Raw genomic sequence first — 23,274 nt, forward strand, 5'->3', positions numbered from 1 at the left:
GTTTTCCTGTCTGCTAAATCTTTTGGGTTTATCAAATTTTCTAATCTCCAAGGAGAAATGATTTCTCCAGTTTTTTTACGTTCAATGCGTTTGGAAAACATCCCTGCTGATAAATTCATTGCACAGTCTCCTTCATGTAATTACGTTCCGTATACCGCTAAATCGCTTAATAGCCATGGAAAATGGTCCACTGCTGACTGCAAGTGTTCATATTTTCGGCGAAGATGCACTTAAGGATCTATTGAGATTAATCTCCCTTTGTGCTAAGTCTGAACGTTCATTCTGGACAACGAAATTCGATTTGGATTTCGTGCGAAACACGCTTATTACGTTTTACGGAGATCATTTAAAACCGAACGATTATCCCCTGAGCACGTTACCAGCCTTATTTAATTCATCATTTTTGTCAAAATGTTATTAAGGTATTAATGTACGGATTGTTTTATAAATGACATACATGGAACCACAAGCGACACATTCACCTCTTGGAAATCTATTGGAACAACGTAAAACATTCAAGCACTGATTCACACTTGGAAAAAAACGTTTCATTCTTAGACATCTCAGGACATTTAGTCTTCAGGTATCTGTAGACATTTACTTGTGAAATGCCTATTTCTCGCATAATTAAGCATCACTTAATTCTTAGACATCAAAGAACGTCTACATTCTTGAAAAGTAGGATGAGTTACTATTACAGGTGCACATTTTGTTCCCTGTCACCTAGAACATTACCCTTTCTGTACATCTAAGAACTAATTATTTTCTGTACAATAAGGTAAATATTAATGTAATGAGAATCATTAACATTAAAGACATTCCGCTCACAAAGTACATGATCACATCATCGAGAGCGATTTGACGCATGGTAGAAGAGCCATTACAAAGTACATGATCACATCCTCGAAGAGATTTCAGCTACACAATATCGATGTACACCTATTGTGCGAAATTTGATGGACACAACATGAGTATGTGCTAAAATGTAGGACACTGGGTTTTGGACGTTTCATATACTTTTATATGTCTTACAATTGTTTTCATTTTCGAGCCTTTACTAATCACCAGATTCCAGGCACAGCCAAATTTGTGCATTTGTTATTCAGTTTTCGGTGGATTCACAGTTTCTCTATGTATATACTGCAGTTGGTCTCTGAGAGGTCTGACCCGGAAAGGGCACTGTCCAGAAAGGAGAATACATGTATCTGCCACATTTACCACCCCAATGAATGTAACCAGGTTAACACAACCAATAGTGATAGAATCGCGCGACTAGTTCTTCAGTTAATGAGCCTCATTATTTTGTGGCTTATCTATATGTAAAAGGCATTCAGACCATAGGCTGTAATCTATTTTCGTTCTGTATTGACTGAGACTTCGAAACTTACATATATGCATGTGCAACACTTATTTTCTACGGCGTTTAATACAAAGTTTTACTCAGCATACGAAGAAACAGCAACAAAAAGAAACTTCAAAATTAGTGCATAAGGAACATAAAACTATATTTTCATGTGACATTACATACATATATAGTCACCTGAGGGACAGGAAATGTGATGGTTACAACCGCACTAGAGCGCGTCTCCGACACGACGCCTTCCTTAAGGGCCTTGCTCGTTTTGCCCTAACGGTCATAAATTGGCAATGGCAAATAACCGGACAGATACAAATCTGACATACTCCTGTCGTGCTCTGATGACAATCATATCCAACAGTGACGTAAAGTTCAAACGTCCTGAGGGGACATGAACACCGCTGTTACCAAACATGACGTCAACGGCTGAAATCTTGAGCCCATGTACACATGTATACATATAAATAGTGTGGCTTATACGTAGCAGTAGCCAACAGGTTACCTTTTGTTATTTAGCATACGATTGGAAAACCTTTTGCTATCTGAAGCATGGATGCAAGGCTGTATCTCACCAAACCACAACTAAAAGGAATTACCTTTCGAAATCATAATAAGCGCCCTCCCCCCCCCCCCCCCCCCCCCCCAGCAATCTAAGCGCTATACAGCTTGTGTTCATTCTGACAGTTACCCAGCAAAAACCCTCATACAAGACAAGTTACAGTCGACTCAGAGTCACCTGTATATTTATTGCCTGTGAAGAAACATCGAAATAACAACAGACACGACAGAAGAGTTCATAGCGTTATATTCCCAACCACCGTGGCGTTCGCCTTTGCTGATCCAAACACGAGGCAGAATAGCACATGGACTCAAGCTGAGCTAACAGAGGATTTCTGACGGAAAGGTGAGACGCTAGCGGTGTCGGCCATTTTGGCACGAAATCAGGCTTCATTAGCCAGCTATTCTGAGATGGTCCTGCTACTTGAACATGTAGGACCAGTCAGGAGAGCTGGCCGCGGCTACTGTATGCGGTTTCGTGGGTTATATTGCCCTTCCTCCGCCCTACCTTTCTACCCCTACTCCCTTGTGAGCTATCATTCCATGCCCTAACACACCATCACCACCCTCCAAACCTCTGGTGAGCGACGGTAAATCGACCAGCAGACATTCCAACCTAAATTTCCAACACTTGAGTACATGACATAACAGGTGGAAATGATTCCGAGATTGCTTTGATATCAACCAAACCCGAGATGCATTTCAGACCAATATCCCCGAACTTCGCCCGGGTAACACCGTTATTGTTCTCTGGAGTCTGTCAAGGGCAAACAGCTAGGTGTAAGGTGTAAATTCGTCTCCCGGGTTTACAAACACATCGCAAATCAAAACAAACTTACAGCACATTCACAAATCGGCTTACAGACTTACTTAGTGAAGATATAGTCGCGGATTTCATTTGTATTCCAGAACATGTTTTTTCAATGCAACAACAAAATGGGATAAGGTGTTAGTTCGAGATGGAAGGGGCAGTCATTCATCACCTTTAATTTGCAAAAAGAGCCCTCACGGCCTCATGTAGCTAAAAATGCGCCGCTCTCACGACAAAGCAAAACCCTCTCACCAGTGGAGTTGCATGTTCAAATCCCCACCTTTGTACAAGTGAAACGGTCTTGTTTTTATATTAAACACTAAAGCAGAGCTAGGGAAAAGCAGCTGCGAGAGCTGTGTGATACAGATGGTAAATGGTCACATGTAACTTGTTAATTTACCACTATAACGTTTCAATGTCGATTGCTCGTGTAAATGCTTAATTGGTATATACTTATACGCCATACAGCAAAGATTCTAATCGAACAGTTAAATAGGCAAATACGTTTGCGCAAAGGGGATTCGTTCGTCATTTCGTCTAAGTAAACACAAACTATGATTTTTTATGCCTTGATCAGACAAGGAAATCACATTAACAGTCAAATCATTACTAACTATTAATTCTTTTAGTCTGATTTGAGCCTAGATGTATTATAAATGTTTCTAATACATTGCAAAATGCATTTTACAGGCGAAATCATCCGCTTTACCGCGAAGCTTTTCTCTCTCAGAGCATGAGCTTACAAATCTTTGATTTCGGTCACGTGAGTATTGCACGTTCCGTTGTATGTGTATTTGGGTGATTTTCAGTACTGAATCTAAGGCAGTCTATCAAATTAAACACCGGCGCAGTTTCACACTGTTGGTAGAGTGCCCGCTTCGGGACCGGTAGATCCAGGATCAATCCTGGGTCGAGTCAGACCTAAGACTTTGAAAGAGGAAGTTGTAACTTCCACGCTTGGCGTTCAGCATGAAGGGGATAGTGCAACAACTGGTTGACTTGTATCAGTATAATGGCTCGGGCGGGGCGGTTTACTTGCCTTCGGTAAGGCGCCTCAGTAAACATAAAAGAGCGGTGAAAATCCGTCCTTAAACAAAGAGGCACATTACAGGCACCCTAAGGATTCCTTCGTCGTCATATGACTGAAAAATAGTTGAGTACAACGTTTAACCCCAAGCACTCACTCACTAAAATTAAACATATTTCATAAAGAATAATCACCAAGTAGGACGCGATTATTGAGATCTATTCGGTTAGGTTTAAATATTAATGTAGCACGTGAGTGAACACCAATCGTGGGCATATATATATGCAAATCTGACAAGTTTTCAGGTATTCGAAAAAAAAGAGGAATTAATGCATTAAATAAATAATCGGAAATATACAGCCCAAGTGAAACTGGAATTGGAATCCGATGCATCTGTTGCACAAGTGTATATATACAACAGACCATTTTTACCGCTGATATAACATACACGTGTAAAAATCGTTTTTAAAAGTTGATACGGATATGTTTAATATCTTGTTACCAGATAAGCATTTTTAACGTGTATCACCATATACATGCAGCTCAACACAAAACAAATCTACAAAAACAGTGCTAAATGCATATACGAAACATCATACATACAAGCAAAAGTGTTAAGCCAATACTGCTCTGATGTTTTCTTGAATTATTCTAAACGTCCATACTTTAAAGTATAAATAAAGAAATTGAGGAAATCAGCTAAAATCTTATAGCTAAAATGGTGCTATACTACTTTTAGTGTAAGGAAAGAAATCTAGGAAACTGTTCCTCTGATGTATGCAGCTGTGGTTAAGTTAACATGTTCTCAGAGATTGTAGAATTATCTGGCATATGGTTTGCTAGGGCACACTATTTTGGTAGGACAACACCCTCTGATGTCTGACTTTCTGACTTTTGATCTTCCCTACCTGACTGCTGACAGAGGGGGTCTTTTTACCCATACGAAAGGCCATACTTGCACCTATCGCCGTTTGCCTCACGAACAAGCTGGTTTTGCGTTGTGTCAGAAAAGATATTATCTAACAAAACTGGTGCCAGTACCAGAAACGCCATTAATCACTCACGCTAGAAAGCCTATTTGCCTTCGGGACACGTACATACCAGATATTGCCACAGTGAAATAAGTAAACAAACAAAAGCACTGTCGATCAGCAACATACAGCATTGTCTGCTAGCTTTTCGTTGTACTTAATTTGCGTTTGATCGTTCCGTTCACTTATACAATCAAGCTAAACATAGGAGCTCATTGTTGACCACTTGCTTGATTTCAAATCTTTATTCAGCAAAAATTATTTCAGTGAAAAACTACAAGCCTACAATTTCCAATAACGGAAGATTTGCGATACGCAAAACAATACTAGATTCTAATCTAAAAGCCACACAAAAATTCTGGATAAATCAGCACATTATCGCCATGTAATTGAGCTGAAATCAAGGTAATTTCATATAATACGTCACAATTCAATCAGTTTCACTATGCTTTTATTCAAGTTATATGAATCCTATAAAATCAACTGTGTACACAAAATCATATTCACAGCCTGACTTCATTACACGGTGCAAGAAATGGCTCTTACATACTTTCCCCCACGAAGTACTTGTACACCATTTTCGCAGTTTGCTTCTTCACAGATTTTGCATAGATGACTTCACGTACATATCACCTTCTGTGCCATTTAAACAACATCCTGCTAATACAACATTCAACACCCGCTTTTTATTATTTGACTGTTGAAACAGTTTGTTCTACATGTATTTTCATAAAGAAATGAAACATTTCTTGTCACGTCTTCAAATTACCATGCAAGTGGTGGTCACGTGCCAATTTGAAAAAAGACAAAGTTTGTTAGCAAATATCTTTTCAGTGCAATAGATTTCGTACAAGTTTATACACGTGAAGGTGTTTTAAAATTACTTTACAAAATAGAAATACCTCCACCACGACGAGCAGATTTGTATTGACTATACAAGACAAAATAGAGAGTAAAATCAGAACAGCGACGACAGAGTGATACTTGGTAAAAGGTCAAACGTTACCGGTGAAGTGACACGTCATTCTTTGAGAGAAAGATAATGTATTAATGGATCCTACAATGTGTCATGCTATTCTAGTGCAGTTCATACCTCCCCTGAAGCAATTGTGATATTCACGACAGCGAGATGATTTCCAAGTCATAGTTACGTATGGCTTATCTGTCATCGTGCGTAAACTCTTGTTCGCTAGTTACACAATGTAAACGACACAGGCGTTACTGCCCTTTTGATTTGCGACTACCGGATTCTCTCTAATTTCATCGATTATTTGTTTGTTTGCATACGATTTCAAAGCTCCTTTCACACTGACAATGGCGGTCATATCACGACGGTTCCTCCACGTAGCCGGTCCCCACTCATTGACGTTCCTCCACAACTGTCGCCTGTGTCAACAGCACCAGGTGGCGCTGCCAAGAACTCGGTAGTATTTGTTCTCCATTGTATTTAGCAGTACCTACAAGGCCCTGAATATTTAATGAACAAGCTCACCAAGGCTAAAATGATTGGACCCACTACCACCCGACATGTTCCTCAAAACAATGGGTGTTCACAGAAGTCTGTTGGAGGAGAACTAGAATAGGAGAGCGTGATCATCATACAACCCAGGTTAGAAATGAGTGAAATACAGAAATACAGTCGGTTGTATTCATCCAATGAGACCAGTCGTTATGTGTTGACCTATTTTTTTCGTTGTCTTCCAGTTCGCTACCCGTTCATTGAACGAACTTGTAACAGGCTTGTTGATGTGACCTGTCTACTGCTGTGGATACTGCCTGTAGTAATGAACCTGACAAATGACACGAGGCCCTTTCACATTTACATCCACTGCAAACCTAGGGTGTCTTCCTGTAGTCGCGTGCGCCACAGTTATTGGTTTTAAAAGGTCGCAACACGATGTTGTACGTAACAAAACACAGAGAGAAAAACGAAATGACGCGATCGTTATAAAGTTCGTACGAAACCACTTTTAGCATGAATACTTAGGTGCTAAAATACATGCGGTTTATTTTGTCAGATACTATCTATACCCTTGACGCATTCAAATGAGATGGTTGGTGGGCTGTCAGGAACAGTATCTGTGTGGGAAAACGTACGGATTAGTGACGCCAGGCTAACGAAATCAAGACATTCTACAATGGCCATTGTAATGAATTGGTCCCTTGGCAAAAGGTCTGCCATTAAAGGTGCGTAAGTGCAGTTCATGACTTTACCCAAAATGATAGAGCCGCTGGGATGCATAATAGGATGTCAGATACGTGAGCTTAATTTGGTGTGCAAGGCACTGTCAGTGTCCCAAGGGCATTGAAACGCACAGAATGTAGTCTTACAGCCGAACATCTCACCTTACTGCTCTACCGTATGTCTCCAGACGATCTCTGTTAACTCCGCCTCTTACAGTAATTTGGTTTCCTCCCACTACGATGCTGGTCGCCGCATAAGTGAAAAATTCTTCAGTACGGCGTAAAACACCAGTCAGATAAATAAATAAATACAGTAATTTGAACACTGCAGTAAAATAGATGAATGCGACGCTAACCCTTTAAACTGCAGATTTCCTGGATTGCGTGTGTAGTTACAAATCCATAAATAATTATAATACAAAAAACTCACGCAGTTTGACGCATGTTTCAGTATGATTAATCGTCAATTTGGCCAGTCACACACTTAATCCTTTGTCATACGTTATAACAACAAGATAACCCTACAACAAATGCCAGTGATCTTATTCCTAAATCTGTACCAGCATTAAACACTTGTATATGTCAATATATTCGACGTAATTTTTTAACGTTATTCAGTTTTCTCTTTTTCTAAAAAATAATAAATAGCTAATAATTAATAATTCCTTAATAAATATGCCACAGAATATAAGCAGACACTGTACGCGGACAAGAGGTAATCCATGTGCATGGACTCTTTCGTTCCCCATTCGGGACCATGTCGTCATGTTTCCGCTGTCAGTGACTCGATATGAAAGGCATCAAAACAATCAGTCCAGTGCACCAGGAAGGTGTTAAGGTGGGAATGATAAATTTAGGCAGAATATACATTAGTAGATCACGAATGCACATTTTGGACTGTTAATATACGTAAAACCAATAACATTAATTTGTTGTGATGGTGTACGCACTGTCGTACGTACGTTTTTCAATGTGGTGATATTGTATGCGTCTTGACACCAGCACATAATTAAGCTGTATCATGGATCTGACAAGAACACGATGGTGTGTGCTAAAACCAAAGAGCCATCACATCCGTGCAGGTTTTAATGGATTTACGAATAGGGTAAACTGGGCGTAAACACTTCGGCAGTTTCGGGAGTGAGTATAAAATTGCTTGATAATGCAACACAAGGGATTTGAGTTATTAACACAAAAACAATTTTAACATGATTTGACTTACATGTGGCCAGAATCTGATATGTATATACGATCGATAATAAGCGACACGCTATTTCACACACACAAAACACACACACGAATTTCCATATATATATATATGGAAAATCTTTCCTGCAACAAGGAGGCACATTACATGCACTCTAAGTCTAAGGACTCCTTCGTTGTCGTATGTGAAAAATTGTTAAGTTCGACGTTAAACCCCACGCACTCACTCACTCATTCACTATATATATATATATATATATATATATATATATATATATATATATATATATATATATACAGAGACAGAGATAGAGATAGATATATGGAGATGTACACTGTATTTTTTGCAAAAGCATCTTGTTGTTGGCCTAATATCAGAGTTGTTCATTATCAGTGCATGTTATAATGGGGAAAATATCTCAAAACTATGCTGTACAAGACGGTATATTTAAAATTAGATGCACATTAATGTAAATGTCAACAGGCCGATAATTGAACAATTGCACGTTGTATTTATAGGGAGTTAAAAGTAGAACTCTGTTCGTATTACATAATACAATTCTATTTATAGAGCTAATTATCTACTAAATGACCAAAGTCACCTATAACTAAGATGAACCAAGAACCCAGATTAAATATTATAATGACTGCAGTGGTCGAAATCAATCTTTATGAGGAATGACAAACGCCGCTGTTGTAAAAATCGCCATCACAAAACACACAGCAGCCAATGCGTTTGACCACGTACAGCATTTGCACGAGCTCTCATAGCAGCGAACACGCAGCGCGCGCCAGCTCAGAAATCAACCCGCCATATTTACCATATAAGAAAGCCAAAATAACAACAAAAAGCGTCTATTACGTTACAGTCGGATGCATCATTCATCGGTATGCCTGCTCCTGTCGAAATCGTGCAGAAAGACGAGGCTTTGAGCAACATGTCAGAAACAAGTCCATAGCACTCACACACAGACACGCACTCAAAACAGGCGGACACGAAACAATCCCACGTGACTAAATAAAACCAATACATATATATATATATACAGAGCCCTAATCACTATAGTAGAACCGGAAGTTGAATGGCAAGGGGAATGACACGTGACTTACCTGCACCTCCAAAGCGTGATAAGCCAGTATAAGTCCGAGTAATATCACAGTTGAAATGCTGATTAAGGATTTCAGCGCGATAGAATAAAAACTCTCCTAGAAACAAGAAAAGAAATAGTACTTCATCAGAAATTACCAGATACATATTGTGACTCGAAGTCATAATTGTCACCAATCCCACCAAACCTACAGCAAACGTTTACTGGCTGTCCATTCAACATACAAATACAGAATCAACACACAGCTGTGGAATTATTTTCTTATTTTACTGTTACCATGGTAAGTTCATAATTTCTAACGGATTGATCATTCTTGTTTAGAAAAAACGCCAAAATGATATGATTGGTTAATACTATACTTGACTTGTTCTATTTACAATTAGAAGTAGAAAAGATAATATGACGAAGTGGATAACGACTTTTTGTTCGTCGACCTTTCAGTGAAGAGACTAATATTGTAAGCACAAACACCGATCCGTCAACAAACGAGGTTGTTATCCATATAACTTTCTGATATTAATAATTTTCTTCATTTAAAGTGTACTTCAAGGTAGTAAGTCCTGGCCATTAGTTATTACTACCAATCAACAAGTCATATTACTACCAATCAACAAGTCATATTACTACAAGTCATATTACTACCAATCAACAAGTCATATACATTACTACAGAGATTGTTAATTAAAAATCAAGGCCCACAAGATTAATCACGACTGAACCATACGTCGATCTGTTATGATAAGGGGGACAAGTTAATTTATTAATTTATTCATTTTACTGGTGTTATACACCGTACTCAAGAATATTTTACTTATACGACGGCGGCCAGAATTATGGTGCGAGGAAACCGGACAGGGCCCTGGGGAAACCCACGACCATCAGCAGGTTGCTGGCAGACCTTCCCACGTACAGGCACAACTTGGTAGACATCTGTGCATTTTGACTGATGCCATATTTATGGATTATGATGTTTCACTCATAATCCAAGAAAATGAATAACATGAAGACATGCCGAAAGCATTGTGCTTTGAAACGAACCCAGCAAACTCATGACTTAATGCCACGGACGATTCAATAGAACACATATACGCGCATCTTGGCCAAGCACTGGTCTGAATTATAATGCGGAAGGGAGGGTTGCAATTAACAGAGAAATGTAATACACCTGAAAATCAAAGATGTAGTAATCAATAACGTGTATGCTATTGACTGACTAATTAGCGGACAAAATCGCCAAGTGCAGCACCTTTTGATGACTGAAAATTTTCTTCATTAGTGAGAAGTGACATCCGTATCGCTTGCACAATGCAAGCCTGACGTGACTGCAGCTTTCGTGACTGCAGCTTTCTTCCATCTTGGCACAACTGAGGCTGTAATTAGTTACCGATTCGCGTATTGCCAGGTATCAGACGTACACCTGGTCGCTGAGTGATAGGGGGAAACCCTTGAGGAAACCTTATTTGGAAAGTTTCAGAACTAAGTCAACAAGATACCTTACAAGTGAAACTTTCACTTACCTTCACTGCATTTTGAAGGAAACAGGTAACTTTGCAATCCATATTGTGTATTATGGGAATAAGAAACCTGCATTATGATCTATAAGATAAATGTAACAGTACTATCATTCATTCTAAATAGACGTATTTGTTTACTTATTTATTATTTTGATTAGGGTTTTATGTTAATCGATTTATGTTATGGTTGATGGTATTCTTGTGATATTTTCTTTGAACGCTTTGGTTTCCTTCACACATAAAACATGATCGCAGTAAAAAAAATAATAATAAAAATAATAATAAATAATTCTGTATTTCAGACTGAATACTGCAGATCACAAATTAGTAGGAAACCAAAGAGAGATAACGATGTATAGAATAACCGAAAGTAAAACGTCATTTAACAAATCCTCTCCGGCCGTACGTGGGGAGGTCGGCAGCAACCTGTGGATGGTCGTGGGTTTCCCCCGGGCTCTCCCCGGTTTTCTACCACCACAATGCTGGCCTCCGTCGCATAAGTGAAATATTCTCGAGTACGGCGAAAAACTCCAATCGAATAAATAAATAAATCCTTTAACATACACAGATCAGAACGGGGATTAACAGCTTTATACGCAATAACAATTTCACTGAAACTACGGCGATGAGGTTTTATACAGAAATGTATATCAATATTTACTAATATCAGTGCGTACTAATAACACTTAGCATCATCGCGCTCAATTGTTTTGTATTGATTATCTCTCGAGAATCGACTGCGACTGTGTATATCTGCGAAGCCGAAATTTAAGCAGACAAATGTAGACAATCAACATCTGATTCATTTGTTCTCTTTGAACGTCAGGATCCCATTTCATAAAATTACCTACACCGAATAACCATGACGACGAAATCCATTAGCACTGGCTGCCATGGCAATCACGCGGACCGAACAGTATGCGCGTGTACGCCTTGTCAAATGGGTCCAAGTATGCAACAGTCGCTCTTTGGTACTAACCTCGCGATATGATGTGAAGACGTTCTCGGAAGACGTTACATGTTGTATCACATCCCTGGCGAACATCACTGAAACACATTTTTAGGCAGATAACAATTTTTTTACAGGTAAAATATTTTTGTCTAGCGAATGAGATGCTTTTGCTTTAGGCTCTTCCTGGTTACCTCCATATATAAACGTTCACCGTTATATCAATGGAATATTCGTGAATGAGACGGTAAAAATCAATGGAATAAACGAACAAATAAATGTGTGTCCTTTTTGTTCCGGCAAAGTCACATTAAACCGTTTTGTTCCGGTATAGTAGCATTAAATGTGCAGCAGTCGCCCGCATTATCGGACCCGTCATTTATACTGACAAGTACAGTGTATAATAATCCCATTGCAGGGCACATCGCCTTATTATTGATGCATACTTTTATATGTTTTGTTTTGCCATAATAATTTATAACCATTCCGTAAATGACATTGAACGCAAAGAAAACCCTAAAATGAAGTATACATCACATCAATGACCATAAAAAAAAACACTGCCCAGGAAAGCGGTTCGATTTATTATTTTTATAAATTTCTTTTCAACTGAGGAAAATAGTCCTTAAAAATCAGATTATACTGTGATCTGTATTGACAGTTATCTGTTACGTCACGTCCATATGTGTTTGCTTGATGTTGCACGTTTCAAGGTCCATCCGGGAATGTATTCACACGCCTGAATGTGTGTGCACTTTGAATGACGATATCTAACACTCAGAGTGTGTTAATTAGAAAAACTCTCATATGACTCCACTGGTCCCAATGTGTTTTGATAATTTCACGGCAGAATCCAAAGAGTCAAAGAAGTCTATTTCACTAGGTCGAAAAATTCTCAAAAAATAAATCCAACTATTCTTGTGGACAGTGTTTAATGGTCTTTCGTCTGTTATGTACTTCACCTGTGTTTTCTTTGCGTTCAACTGTGATGATGATTAAGGCCATAACAGAAAAGTGAACTGTCACAATGATTCGATATCTATTGGCAGTTATGTTGGTCTGCTACGTGGCAGTCTGACGATAGAAGTCGTCATAATATTATCGAATTTTGTTACACTCCAACCTGAGTTAAGCATTGTTCCATAGTGCCCATAAAACCACATTGCAAAGGTAGGATAGAACTTGTTACACGGCTTGGATCCGAGTTATTTAAGGTGTTTTGTCAGTTTTTTGCACGTTACATTATGCTTTTGTTTTTTAAATTCAAGGATACTCCAGTTCGTTTCGACGATTGTAGAATGACAATCGTCAGAATATACGAATGCCCGGAAGGCCTGTCGCGTGACATAATTCACAATTATATATGAACTGATCAGGTAGTTTTCTTAGCTACCGATAAACTGTATCTTTATATATATATATATATATATATATATATATATATATAATTCACAACTATATATGAACTGATCAGGTAGTTTTCTTACATTTTGTTGTGTGAATTACAACTAAAACTTGTCCGTATATCGTTTTCTTCGTCAGGTGTCTCAATGCTACCGATAAACTGTAACTTTAATTATATATATATATATATATATACATATATATATATATATATATATATATATATATAATTCACAATTTATTTAATTTGTTAATGGCGCGGGGCAATTACCCAGGTCGCTGGGTCCAAGTTCAGCTCATGCTGAGTTCAAGCTGTTCAGCTCATGCTGAGTTCAAGTTGTTCAGCTCACGCTGAGTTCAAGTTGTTCAGTTCAAGCTTTCCTCCCACCAATATTCTTGAGTACGGCGTAAAACACCAATCAAATACATCATTAAATCAGAGTCCTCTGACATCATCAAATCTCCTGAGGTAGAGCTTTTCTGAATGTGTGAGCCATCCTGGGGGAAACCGTTTCTCCACCAACCTTACGAACGATGACAACCGTTTTATTGTCATCAAGACTCAAAAGTAAGCAAGCAGGAGAATCGAGTTGAGGGTTTCCACCCTGAGGTTTGTCTTGAACCAACACATTGCACCTGTCACGTGTGTACATAAATATGAACAAAAAAGTTTGTTATCATAACGAAGTGACGCAAATGAAGTGTAAGATTTCTTTAAGAGGTTTCATAGGCGTTTTGTCCGTATTGGATGTGTGCACATTAACTCCACAGTAACCATTCCTAGTGAGCAGATATGGGAGGAGTTAATCCTTATAATGTGAATGTTTCATTGCCCCAAAAGTTTCGATGACTCGATAGACCACATTCTGTCCACTCCTTCTTAGCTGGGACGAACTAGTTATTTGATGTAGTTCTTTTTTTGTTTTTCTCTTTATGGAAAACTTATTTTATGTTATTTCTCCAGAGCTATATCAAGGTCACATTAATATTTTAAATAGTTTTGGCATGCCTGGTTATAGTTCGAAAATAAGTTCAGCTGTAACCAAAAGTGCTGACCACGTGACCCAAAGATCGATAGTGTTGATAAGGTGACTAACATGTGCGCAATTAGAAGGTGTTGATTAACGTCTAATGGTGGCGAGTTCCCAACTAATGCCTCCACGGCAGGATAGGCCATGTAAATAAAGTCCCAGCGTTGTTCCGTAGATAGCGTGAAGTCTCAATCCTCTTAAATTAATTTTCACCTCGAATTATGGACATTCGCGGAAGCGGGATTGTTGTCAGAGGCCAACTGTATACAATCCCCCCCCCCCCCCCCACCACCACCACCACCAAACCCTACACAAACACACACAACACCCTCTTCATATTCCTCTCCCTATCTAGGATTCTAGTCAACAGGCAGACCAGTGAGGCTGTCGCGGCATCCTTCGTAATTTGTCACTATTCTTCCGTCACAGTCGATAACAACGCGAAGGGGCAGGCGGTATTGCAATGGTTATCTGAAAATGCCAAACTCATCCAATATCACTAATTAGAACACCTACTGAGTACGTATGATCACACACAGAGACACGCAATGACCATTTATGTCCATCTGTATTATATGTTGGGTGGTGTATCTCGTGACCTGCCTTCACACCACCAATGTAACTTGACTATTAAAGTGACATTGAGAAAAGACATCACTTTCCAGCTGCATGTACAAGAATCACAGCTGGTCAACTAAATCGATGGTGCTGCAAGGCCGTTTTCAATATAAGCAGTTTACAATAATCCTGTGAAACACTGTAATCATTTCTTTGTTCGTTTCATCATGTCGATGTTTATAACTACACAGAAAATCAAGATTTCATATTTGTTTGGCAAAATAGTTTCCTCCAGCTCTGCTATATAAATAACACCTGGGTGCTGATACCGTTGTAGCCCCCCCCCCCCCCCCCCCACCCGTCCACACCACACACTCTTTAATGCCGCCATGGAAACATGTGTTGTGGTGCACCACAAGCTGTTTTGTTGGGTCAAGTATGATGCACAATGGTTCGTGCCGGAGAATCAACCTAGTGTTTTGAAATGTTGGGTTTATAAGTCCGCGTGTGCCTCAATAGGCCTGGAAAGTTCGCGTCAGTATTACCCTTGTATATATTCAGTAGAAGTGTAAACTAATTCGTTGATGGAACATGTAATAAAAAAAGGTACGAGCGTAGTGCGCAAATGTCCGCGTAGTCCTATCCCTAGTAAGTTGGGGTCGTTTAAATAACGTGATTTGCAGGCTGATGAGAAAACCTGGTCGAGATTCCAGCATATTGCCTCGATCAAAACGGAGGCAGGTTGCGACCATTACGGACAATGCCTGTCCGGATATGTGACTCCTTGCGGATTCATTATTCAGCTGTGTAGGAGTATTTATCCCGTGAACCGATCGAAGGCGACAAAAGCCGTTATAACAATAGCCGTATTAACATATACAATATACACTTTACTCTCTAGTCACACGGGTTGCGTAGTCCTATACGTATAACCTCGTGTACCCATGATCTCCACCATCGCAGGCATAGGTCTAGTTGCAAGCTGCTCACTACTGACAGTATGTATAAACCAAAGCAAAACATGCACCAGCAGATGCAGATGGGGGAAAGGTAACAGACAACACGTAAGTTAGTTCTGACGTTGTTGTTACGCCTAGGGTTAGTGGTTTGAGGATCCAGAGAGGGTAAATATAAAGTTACACTACAGCATATTCGATGTATGTGTCGTTATATTTTTAGCATGGCTTCGGCAGTAAGAGCAAAGGTACCATATGGGCCGCGTACTGTAGGTTGCTCATCGCTATACGGCTTCACAGCGTATTGAAGTAGCCTGCGCCGTGTATGTCACCCCAGTCAACTTGACCAGCTTGCACTTCCACAAACACTGTGCTATGCAGCCACGGCTCTAACCTAAATCATTCATGCACTTATACAGCCGTTCACTTTACAGTCCCGTACACGATCGCACAAGCTCTTTGTATACAACAGACATGCGTGTACACGGATTAGAAAGCCTTGGTAATAATACATACGTATAATAACTATCCCCCGAGCATTACTGACAGACGACTGCCACTTACCTTGGAGTACACATTAGCCATTATGAGTTCTGTTTCCACAACCATCACGGCAATTCCAAACATTCCCGACACTAAGGCGTAGTCCGATATCTTTTTACGCTTTTCGTACAGACTTTTCCTTTTGCCCAGACGATAACCGACATTCGGCTTTTGCCTTACTTTGCTCGGTCTCTCGTCCACGTATCTCGGAAAGTCCGTTACTCCCACCAAGGCTATTCCAGCGTCCTCCGTTGACGTGCAGCTCATTTTAGGCGACGTCGGTAACGACTGCATGGAGGTGGGCTTCTGCAGTTGTTTAAAAGACCCAATGGCTCCATTCACTCGCATGTAATCGGCTCCTATTTCAGAAAGTGCGGATTCCTTGTTTACGTTCAGAGCTTTGTGCTTGCAGTACTCGTCCGTCTTGGCCCCTATGTCGGGTTGTTGTTGTATAGAGTCCTCTGACTTGTCAAGCAGAGCGTGCGCGTATGGCATGCTGGCGGAATGAGACATGGCTTTTAATGGGTTTAACTGGATGCAGTTATCGACTAAACTGTTCGTAGCATCCTGCCGTCTGTCCGAGCTCGGGCTGGAATTCTGCAGTTCTATATCTGGGCACGTGTAGGCGCGATTAATTTTGCCGTCACTGGCCACAGCTGCGGATATATTGTTATGTTGTGATGAACCGCTGTGCGGACTGTCCATATCTTGGTCCGCGTCTGCCTTAGCCTGACCGTCAGCCTCGGCTCCATCTGAACATGTCCCCTCCGAAACAGTTTCTCGGAGTAGTTGCTCAGTAGAATCAATACGGTCCTTCTCATTGGCCGCTTCTACCACAACAACTGACATATTAATTATAGGCCTTGGTGGCTTCGCCCAATGAATGGAGGTTTAACAGATAGGTGCCCGCGCACACGGAAACTTTTCGCCCAGCATGAGGACATGTTTACAGAGCGATGCGAGTTCCTGGAAAGCATCAACAAACACAGCACGTTGATCCCGTAGGGTTAGTGTTCCTGTTGAAAGCGTTGAAATTTCAGCACGTTTTGACCAGTTTCTGGATACACGAGTTTTGGCGTGAACTTTGGTTAGGAGACAATCGTAGAGCTCTTTTGAGGAAGACGCTATGTTGAAGAATGTCTGCGGTAAGTTCATCTGGCAGTCTGTGCTTATTCCATACCATTTCCCTTTGTGAGACAGCGAGGCATTGACTGTAGAAGAGCACAACAAAAATGAATTATAACAACTTAGCTAGAATAAGGGGTTTTCATTTAAATTATACATAGATGAAAAGTTAACAGAAAACAAAATATATGCTGTAGATTGTAGTAAATATCAGCTGTAATGTGGCACAAAAGAAAGGTAAACAGTTAGGCTAACTTAACTTTTTCGTTTCGATTACATTTTTATCTTTTATTTGTTTTTACAATTTTTGTACATTGAGGCCATTTCGGGGAATTCGGGAAGAGCGCTTCTAATGAAACGGACTTCCAGATAAAATTCCAGATAAAGAAAAAAAAAGCAATAAGAAAATTTAACGCTCAGTGGGTTTTCTTTATTTGGAGAAACACTTTCTAGAAATTCAGCTTATTTTTAGCTGGAATCATATTTTCGTAATAAAGAATTTTATGTATGTCTTTGGTATTTTATGTATTGTGAAGTCATCGTATGACAAGGAAAATACGAGGGTTCTTTGTGGAAGAACCGAAAGCAGGAGTTACCCCGAAGGATAAAACCCTTGCGCACATCAGATGGCAGATTGGGGTCCTGCTCTTAGAACTTTGGCTGCGACTTCACGCCTCGTTTTTCGTCCTGTTCAAATGTGGAATTATTCGAGTGGTACTATCCAGTTTCTCACACTATTTTTATGTGAGAATCTGATTGAAATATTTTTCAGTATACTGCTATACGAAACCAATTAATTAAGTGAATACATGATAGCAGTAAAGTCCCTAATAACAATACTGTTGTAGTTCGTTACTGAAAACCACTTTCTATGGGACATTTTGCAATAAGAATAAGTTACTTATCTTTTCCATCACCGGTGATGGCATATGTTCTTACAGTACCTAATCTACATATACCTAATATTGCCAAGAAGAGTTGACTGCTCATATACACACTGATCAAGCCATAGCATGGCATACCATTTATATTTGGCGCTATGTCTAACCATACCTTGGAGAATAGTTACCATTCACTGGTTTAACCACGCAGTTAAAGACAGTGTAACGGCAGATCCAGGTTCATCCCTGAATCCCAAACACTTCAGCATTGTTAGGTTTGTTCATCCTATCTAAATATGAGGTGCAAGCGAAGTGGTTTTCAAGCCTTTGCCTTTATTATATGCTTGAGTTTGGTGTTTTCTCTGGTTTGCCATGGTTTTTGTACTAACATGTAACTTTGCTTTGGGATCTGCCCTCTAAAATGATACACTTTTGCAAGATCACCGAAATAGAGTTGAGGGTTGCGTAAAGCAGAAAGAAATGATAGTTTGCAGTAACCTGCAGTTATTCAGTTGACCACGTTAATTTGTTGACTGAAGTCCAGCGAACAGTCCAGTGGCGAAACAGACAAAAAGTTCAGGATACAACAACAACGTGCACATCGAGACACTGAAATCTGATTGGTTCTTGACCTGCGCTGGGAGGTCTTGCTGCTGGAGGCCACTGGACTCCATGCGGATAACGCGAGAAAGACGAAATTCTACGAGACTGTCTGGCGCAGGTCAAGAGAAATGCATGATTCCCTCTGATTTGGCTGTGACCTTACATCGAAAGATGTGATATTTACCAATCCATTATCAAAATAGTATTTAAGTATTTTCTCTATACATATTAAGTCCGATTATTGGGGTGCCATATTGCGTATAATTTTACATTTACACATTTTTCGCATATATGCATATACAGATGTACATTAGTGACAGCCATACAGAACTGCTGAGCATACGTCGGCGTAATGGTTCCTGTATGCATTATTGCGGTTATAAAACTTATAATAGTAAATTATCAGCTCTATAAGTGCACGAATTAACTCTGGATTGTATTCTGCTTACTGGTTCTTTTATATATTTTGAATTTATGCTGTCAGTCATACGTTGGATGTTAAGATGGTTATAATAGTTTCAATGTAATATGATTGTGCTGCAAGGTTGTTGAGATTTTTATATGCGTAGCTACTGAGTTTATATTGTATGTGGTCATTATCCCACCTGCAATGATCCCGTACCGGAGTTAAAAGAATACGAATTCAGACCTGTTGCCAAGCTTGGCACAAAGGTGAGTGACCTGCAGCTCTCCCGTGTTGCCCCAGTAAACAGAATAGGCTTTCATCATTTAAAATGGAAATTTGTTTCCGATGGTGGCTCAGACCCTAAATGTGCTCCGTGTGACATTTAACTATTGTGGAGGCATTATGACAGTCAAATGTCACTTATTGAGAACGTAATGTGATAGTCAAAAATCATTATGGACGCAATTCTATGTAATATGACAATCATATGTCATTTTTGTCTTTGTAATATGATAGCGATATATCATTCTTGTGCATGCAATACGGCAATCATATACTCATTTTTTTATGTATGCACGATGAGAATCGTACCTTATTGCAATATGTTCATGTTATCCTTACATGTTAGAGGTCCGCAAAGGCTTATCTGTGACTTTGTCGTGTGTACCCTCACATCAACAGATCGAGTACCGGTATACACCACTAATCCGTATTGCGGTGAAGGGGATGGGGGTGGAGGGGTGGAGGAGCTGGTGAAGGAAGGTTAGGAGGGGTGGTGGTTTGGGGGTCGGCGATTGGTCAATAGGAGCTGATGAGAGAGACATGGCGGATCCATGTTTATCAATAGTGTATTGAGAGGATGTATTTGTTTTCACCGTGCGGATATGAGTAGGTCCTCACCCGCGGAGCAGAGCTGAGGTCGATAGATCAATACTGGAGGCAATGAAATCACATCAGCCACAGCAAATTCTATAATTATGCAAATTCCTGCCGCGTTAGTATGTTTACCAGTGATCTGTAAGTCGCGGGTAAGCAAACCTTCAGATGGCAACCTTTGTTTTCAAGCATCGCCCGGGCGTATATGGGCTCTGGACTGCGCCTGATTGGGTCGGGTATCAATCAGCCACATTATCTCTCCGTAGACCTGGGTGAATGACGCTCTACGTAAGTGTGTACTTAAGTCTATTAGTCGCTACATGTCCCGAACCTCTGGCCGGATAGACTATCGCGGGACGCGGTATACGTAGACTCGGAACTGGATTATGGAACTAGCTGGCGCCCTCCATCAGTGCGTGATACAACAGATTATTGGTGACGAAGGCCTGCAGAGTTTGTCGGAAACACCATTCCCGCAAGGAGTTAAGGGCTGTTTGTTTTGGCGTGACTGGTCGCTATTTGTTACCCTCTCCGACACCAGCACCATGATATCAAAACACTACTACAGGAATCGAAACGTATTACACGCACGAAGGTTTAATTGCATACTTCGTGTACCCTAAAAAATATTTTCATTTTAATTTTTAATGCGATGAAAGTAGAGACAAAAACTTATTCTTATGAGGGTAAATACACTTGATGTCCCTGGGCGTTTTCTGAAAATGAACGTGCCCAGGTCTGAAAGAAAACAACAAGCTTTTAACTACCTCTTCGTTCTTTACAATTCCCTTAACATTTCAAGGTCAACACGCATATTGTCTCAGAGTGTGGTTTAAAAATGAATTTGCACAGGTCTGAAAGAAATAACAAGCTCTTAGCAACCTCTTAGTTCTATACAATTCCCTTAACATTTCAACATTTTTTATTTCCATACGGTCTGCAGCGTACTCACTGCAAACCCCAAGAAGATGAGTACGGACATCTCGAGTTCGAACCCAGCTCTCGCAATCAATTGGATGTGACTATTTATTTAATCCATTGTTGTTTAACGCCACACTGAAGAATTTTTTACTTTTATGACGACGGTCAGTTTAACGTGTAGCAGAATTCGGAGTACCAGGAAGAAACCACTCACCTTTGGCGAGCTAATAACGAACTTTCCCACATGTGACTCACAGATATGCATATTATACCCAGGTGGATGACAAGTGGTCTTCAACGAACCTTTGGCTGCACAAACGCCGACCGTCTATTGTCAACAAGGCCCTACAAGCAGAAACAGCAGAGGGACAACTGACGTCAGACGACACCTAATAATGTACGTTATTTACTTCCGGTGCCTGCCTAAATCTTGTCCAGTTGTACTCTTCAACACATCCCGTTCACATCGCTCGACTTGCTTTCCTAATAACGCATTAGCTATTTCACATTTTCCTACAATTAAAAACATGAAATGGGAGAATCAGTAACGGATGTATGAAAGGTGACGAGGATAGTCAGAATTTAGTATAGCCACTGACCACTTGTATCTATGATCCATGATCAATGTCTGAAATATAATGTGACGGGGATAGTCAGCACTCAGCACTCAGGCTGGCCACATATCAGATACATGCGTGTACTTGTATTTAATGCCCAATAGATGACCACTAGTACTCCATCGATCGATGGCCACGATCGTGGTTGAACATATACACACATTAACCTTAACAGCTTCTCTGTCTGAACAGACAAGGTGCTCTAAGGTGCTGGTAATTTGTAGGGAACATGGACAATGTGTATACTGTGTATAAACTGTTGAGGCAAATCACGTCAATACTTTCTATTCACACCTCACCTTCTCTCGACCCAATGATGATTCTCGTTAGTCAACGAACAAGCCAAATGGTAAAAATACTTGATCAATGAGAGCGAACTTTTTAGTGTGTATTTGCATAGGTCACCTATAGAATTCGGAAGATGGCGCTTATACATGGTAGTCAAAGCGCCGATTTTTACCCCTGTAAATTGTTACTCCTGGGTGTCGACAATTAAGCTATTAAAGACATTACATGTAAGCTAAATATATTTATTGCAGGTGGATATCTGTGCGTGTACTATTGAAAGAGAGAGAGAGAGCTTGGGGGTTTCAAATGTTGATTTCAAATGTTGATTTAGGTCAGACATGTTTGACTTAGCACTTGATGAGTATGTTTTTCTTGTCAAAAAACTGCGGTTGTTTGAGAAACAAACGGTATCGTCTTGCGTTGTGAAACGATCATGTTCCTTTTACACCTTGATTTCAACATTAACCGGTAATAAAATATGTACGATATGATCATAAGCATGTCGAACCCACTTTGACAAACTAAGTAAAGCAGTTCTTTGTAACTATTCCCTTACATCAAGTCGCCATAATACGGCGTTGTATCTAAAACAATGTAATCTTAATAAAAATGTGTTACAAGAGGATGGGTTTTACGCTTTTGAAAAAAAGAGATTTTGCAAAGTCTTAAGTGATTGCATACTGATGACTTTCCTCAGGCATATAGAACTCGGAAAATCTAGCAAAAGAAAGACGATAAATAATATAGCTTTAACTATGTCGGGAGAAGGGTGGAAACATACCTAAACATTTTATTTTGTTAACAGTATGAATCAAGTTTTAATTCCCCGGCCCGATAGCACAGTCGGTAAAGCATCCGCTTCGGGAGGCAGTATATCCAGGGTCAAGCGTGCGTCGAGTCACACCTAAGACTTTAAAAGAGGAAACTGTAACTTCCTCGTTTGATGTGCAGCCACTGGTGCAGCCACTGGTTGACACGTATCAGTATAATGGCTCGGGCGGGACGCGTTACTTGTCTGCGGTAAGTCGTCTCAGTGAAGCAACACTAGATAAAGGAGCGGTGGAAATCCGTCCTGCAACAAGGAGGCACATTACATGCACTCTAAGGACTCCTTAGAGTCATATGACTGAAAAATTGTTAAGTACGGCGTTAAACCCCAAACACTGACTCACTCAACATTTAATCTGGAATTGTTAGTGCGCCATCTTTGGGTAACAGGAAATACGATATCGCGTCACTCGTACCCCACGCTCATATGGTTAAAGGGCTAAACAGGTGTCTCTACCATACATTTTGTTTTTGATGACAATTCAGTTATA

At 40.0% G+C, this 23,274-nt stretch overlaps 1 protein-coding gene across 2 annotated transcripts in view; it reads right to left on the bottom strand.

Annotated features, from left to right (window-relative positions):
• Nucleotides 1-16,934, bottom strand: part of LOC135472885 (small conductance calcium-activated potassium channel protein-like) — a 63,646-nt gene extending 46,712 nt beyond the window's left edge. For both annotated transcript variants that reach the window (XM_064752593.1, XM_064752592.1), the window contains exons 1-2: nt 16,260-16,934; nt 9,285-9,380 (exon numbers count right to left, since the gene is read on the bottom strand). In XM_064752593.1, the coding sequence (XP_064608663.1) occupies nt 9,285-9,380; nt 16,260-16,751 (588 nt within the window). In that variant the 5' untranslated portion in view covers nt 16,752-16,934. The remainder of the gene's footprint in view (nt 1-9,284; nt 9,381-16,259) is intronic.
• Between the last annotated feature and the right edge of the window lie 6,340 nt (nt 16,935-23,274).

The sequence above is a fragment of the Liolophura sinensis genome, chromosome 8 (assembly GCF_032854445.1).
Source record: "Liolophura sinensis isolate JHLJ2023 chromosome 8, CUHK_Ljap_v2, whole genome shotgun sequence".
NCBI lineage: Eukaryota > Metazoa > Mollusca > Polyplacophora > Chitonida > Chitonidae > Liolophura > Liolophura sinensis.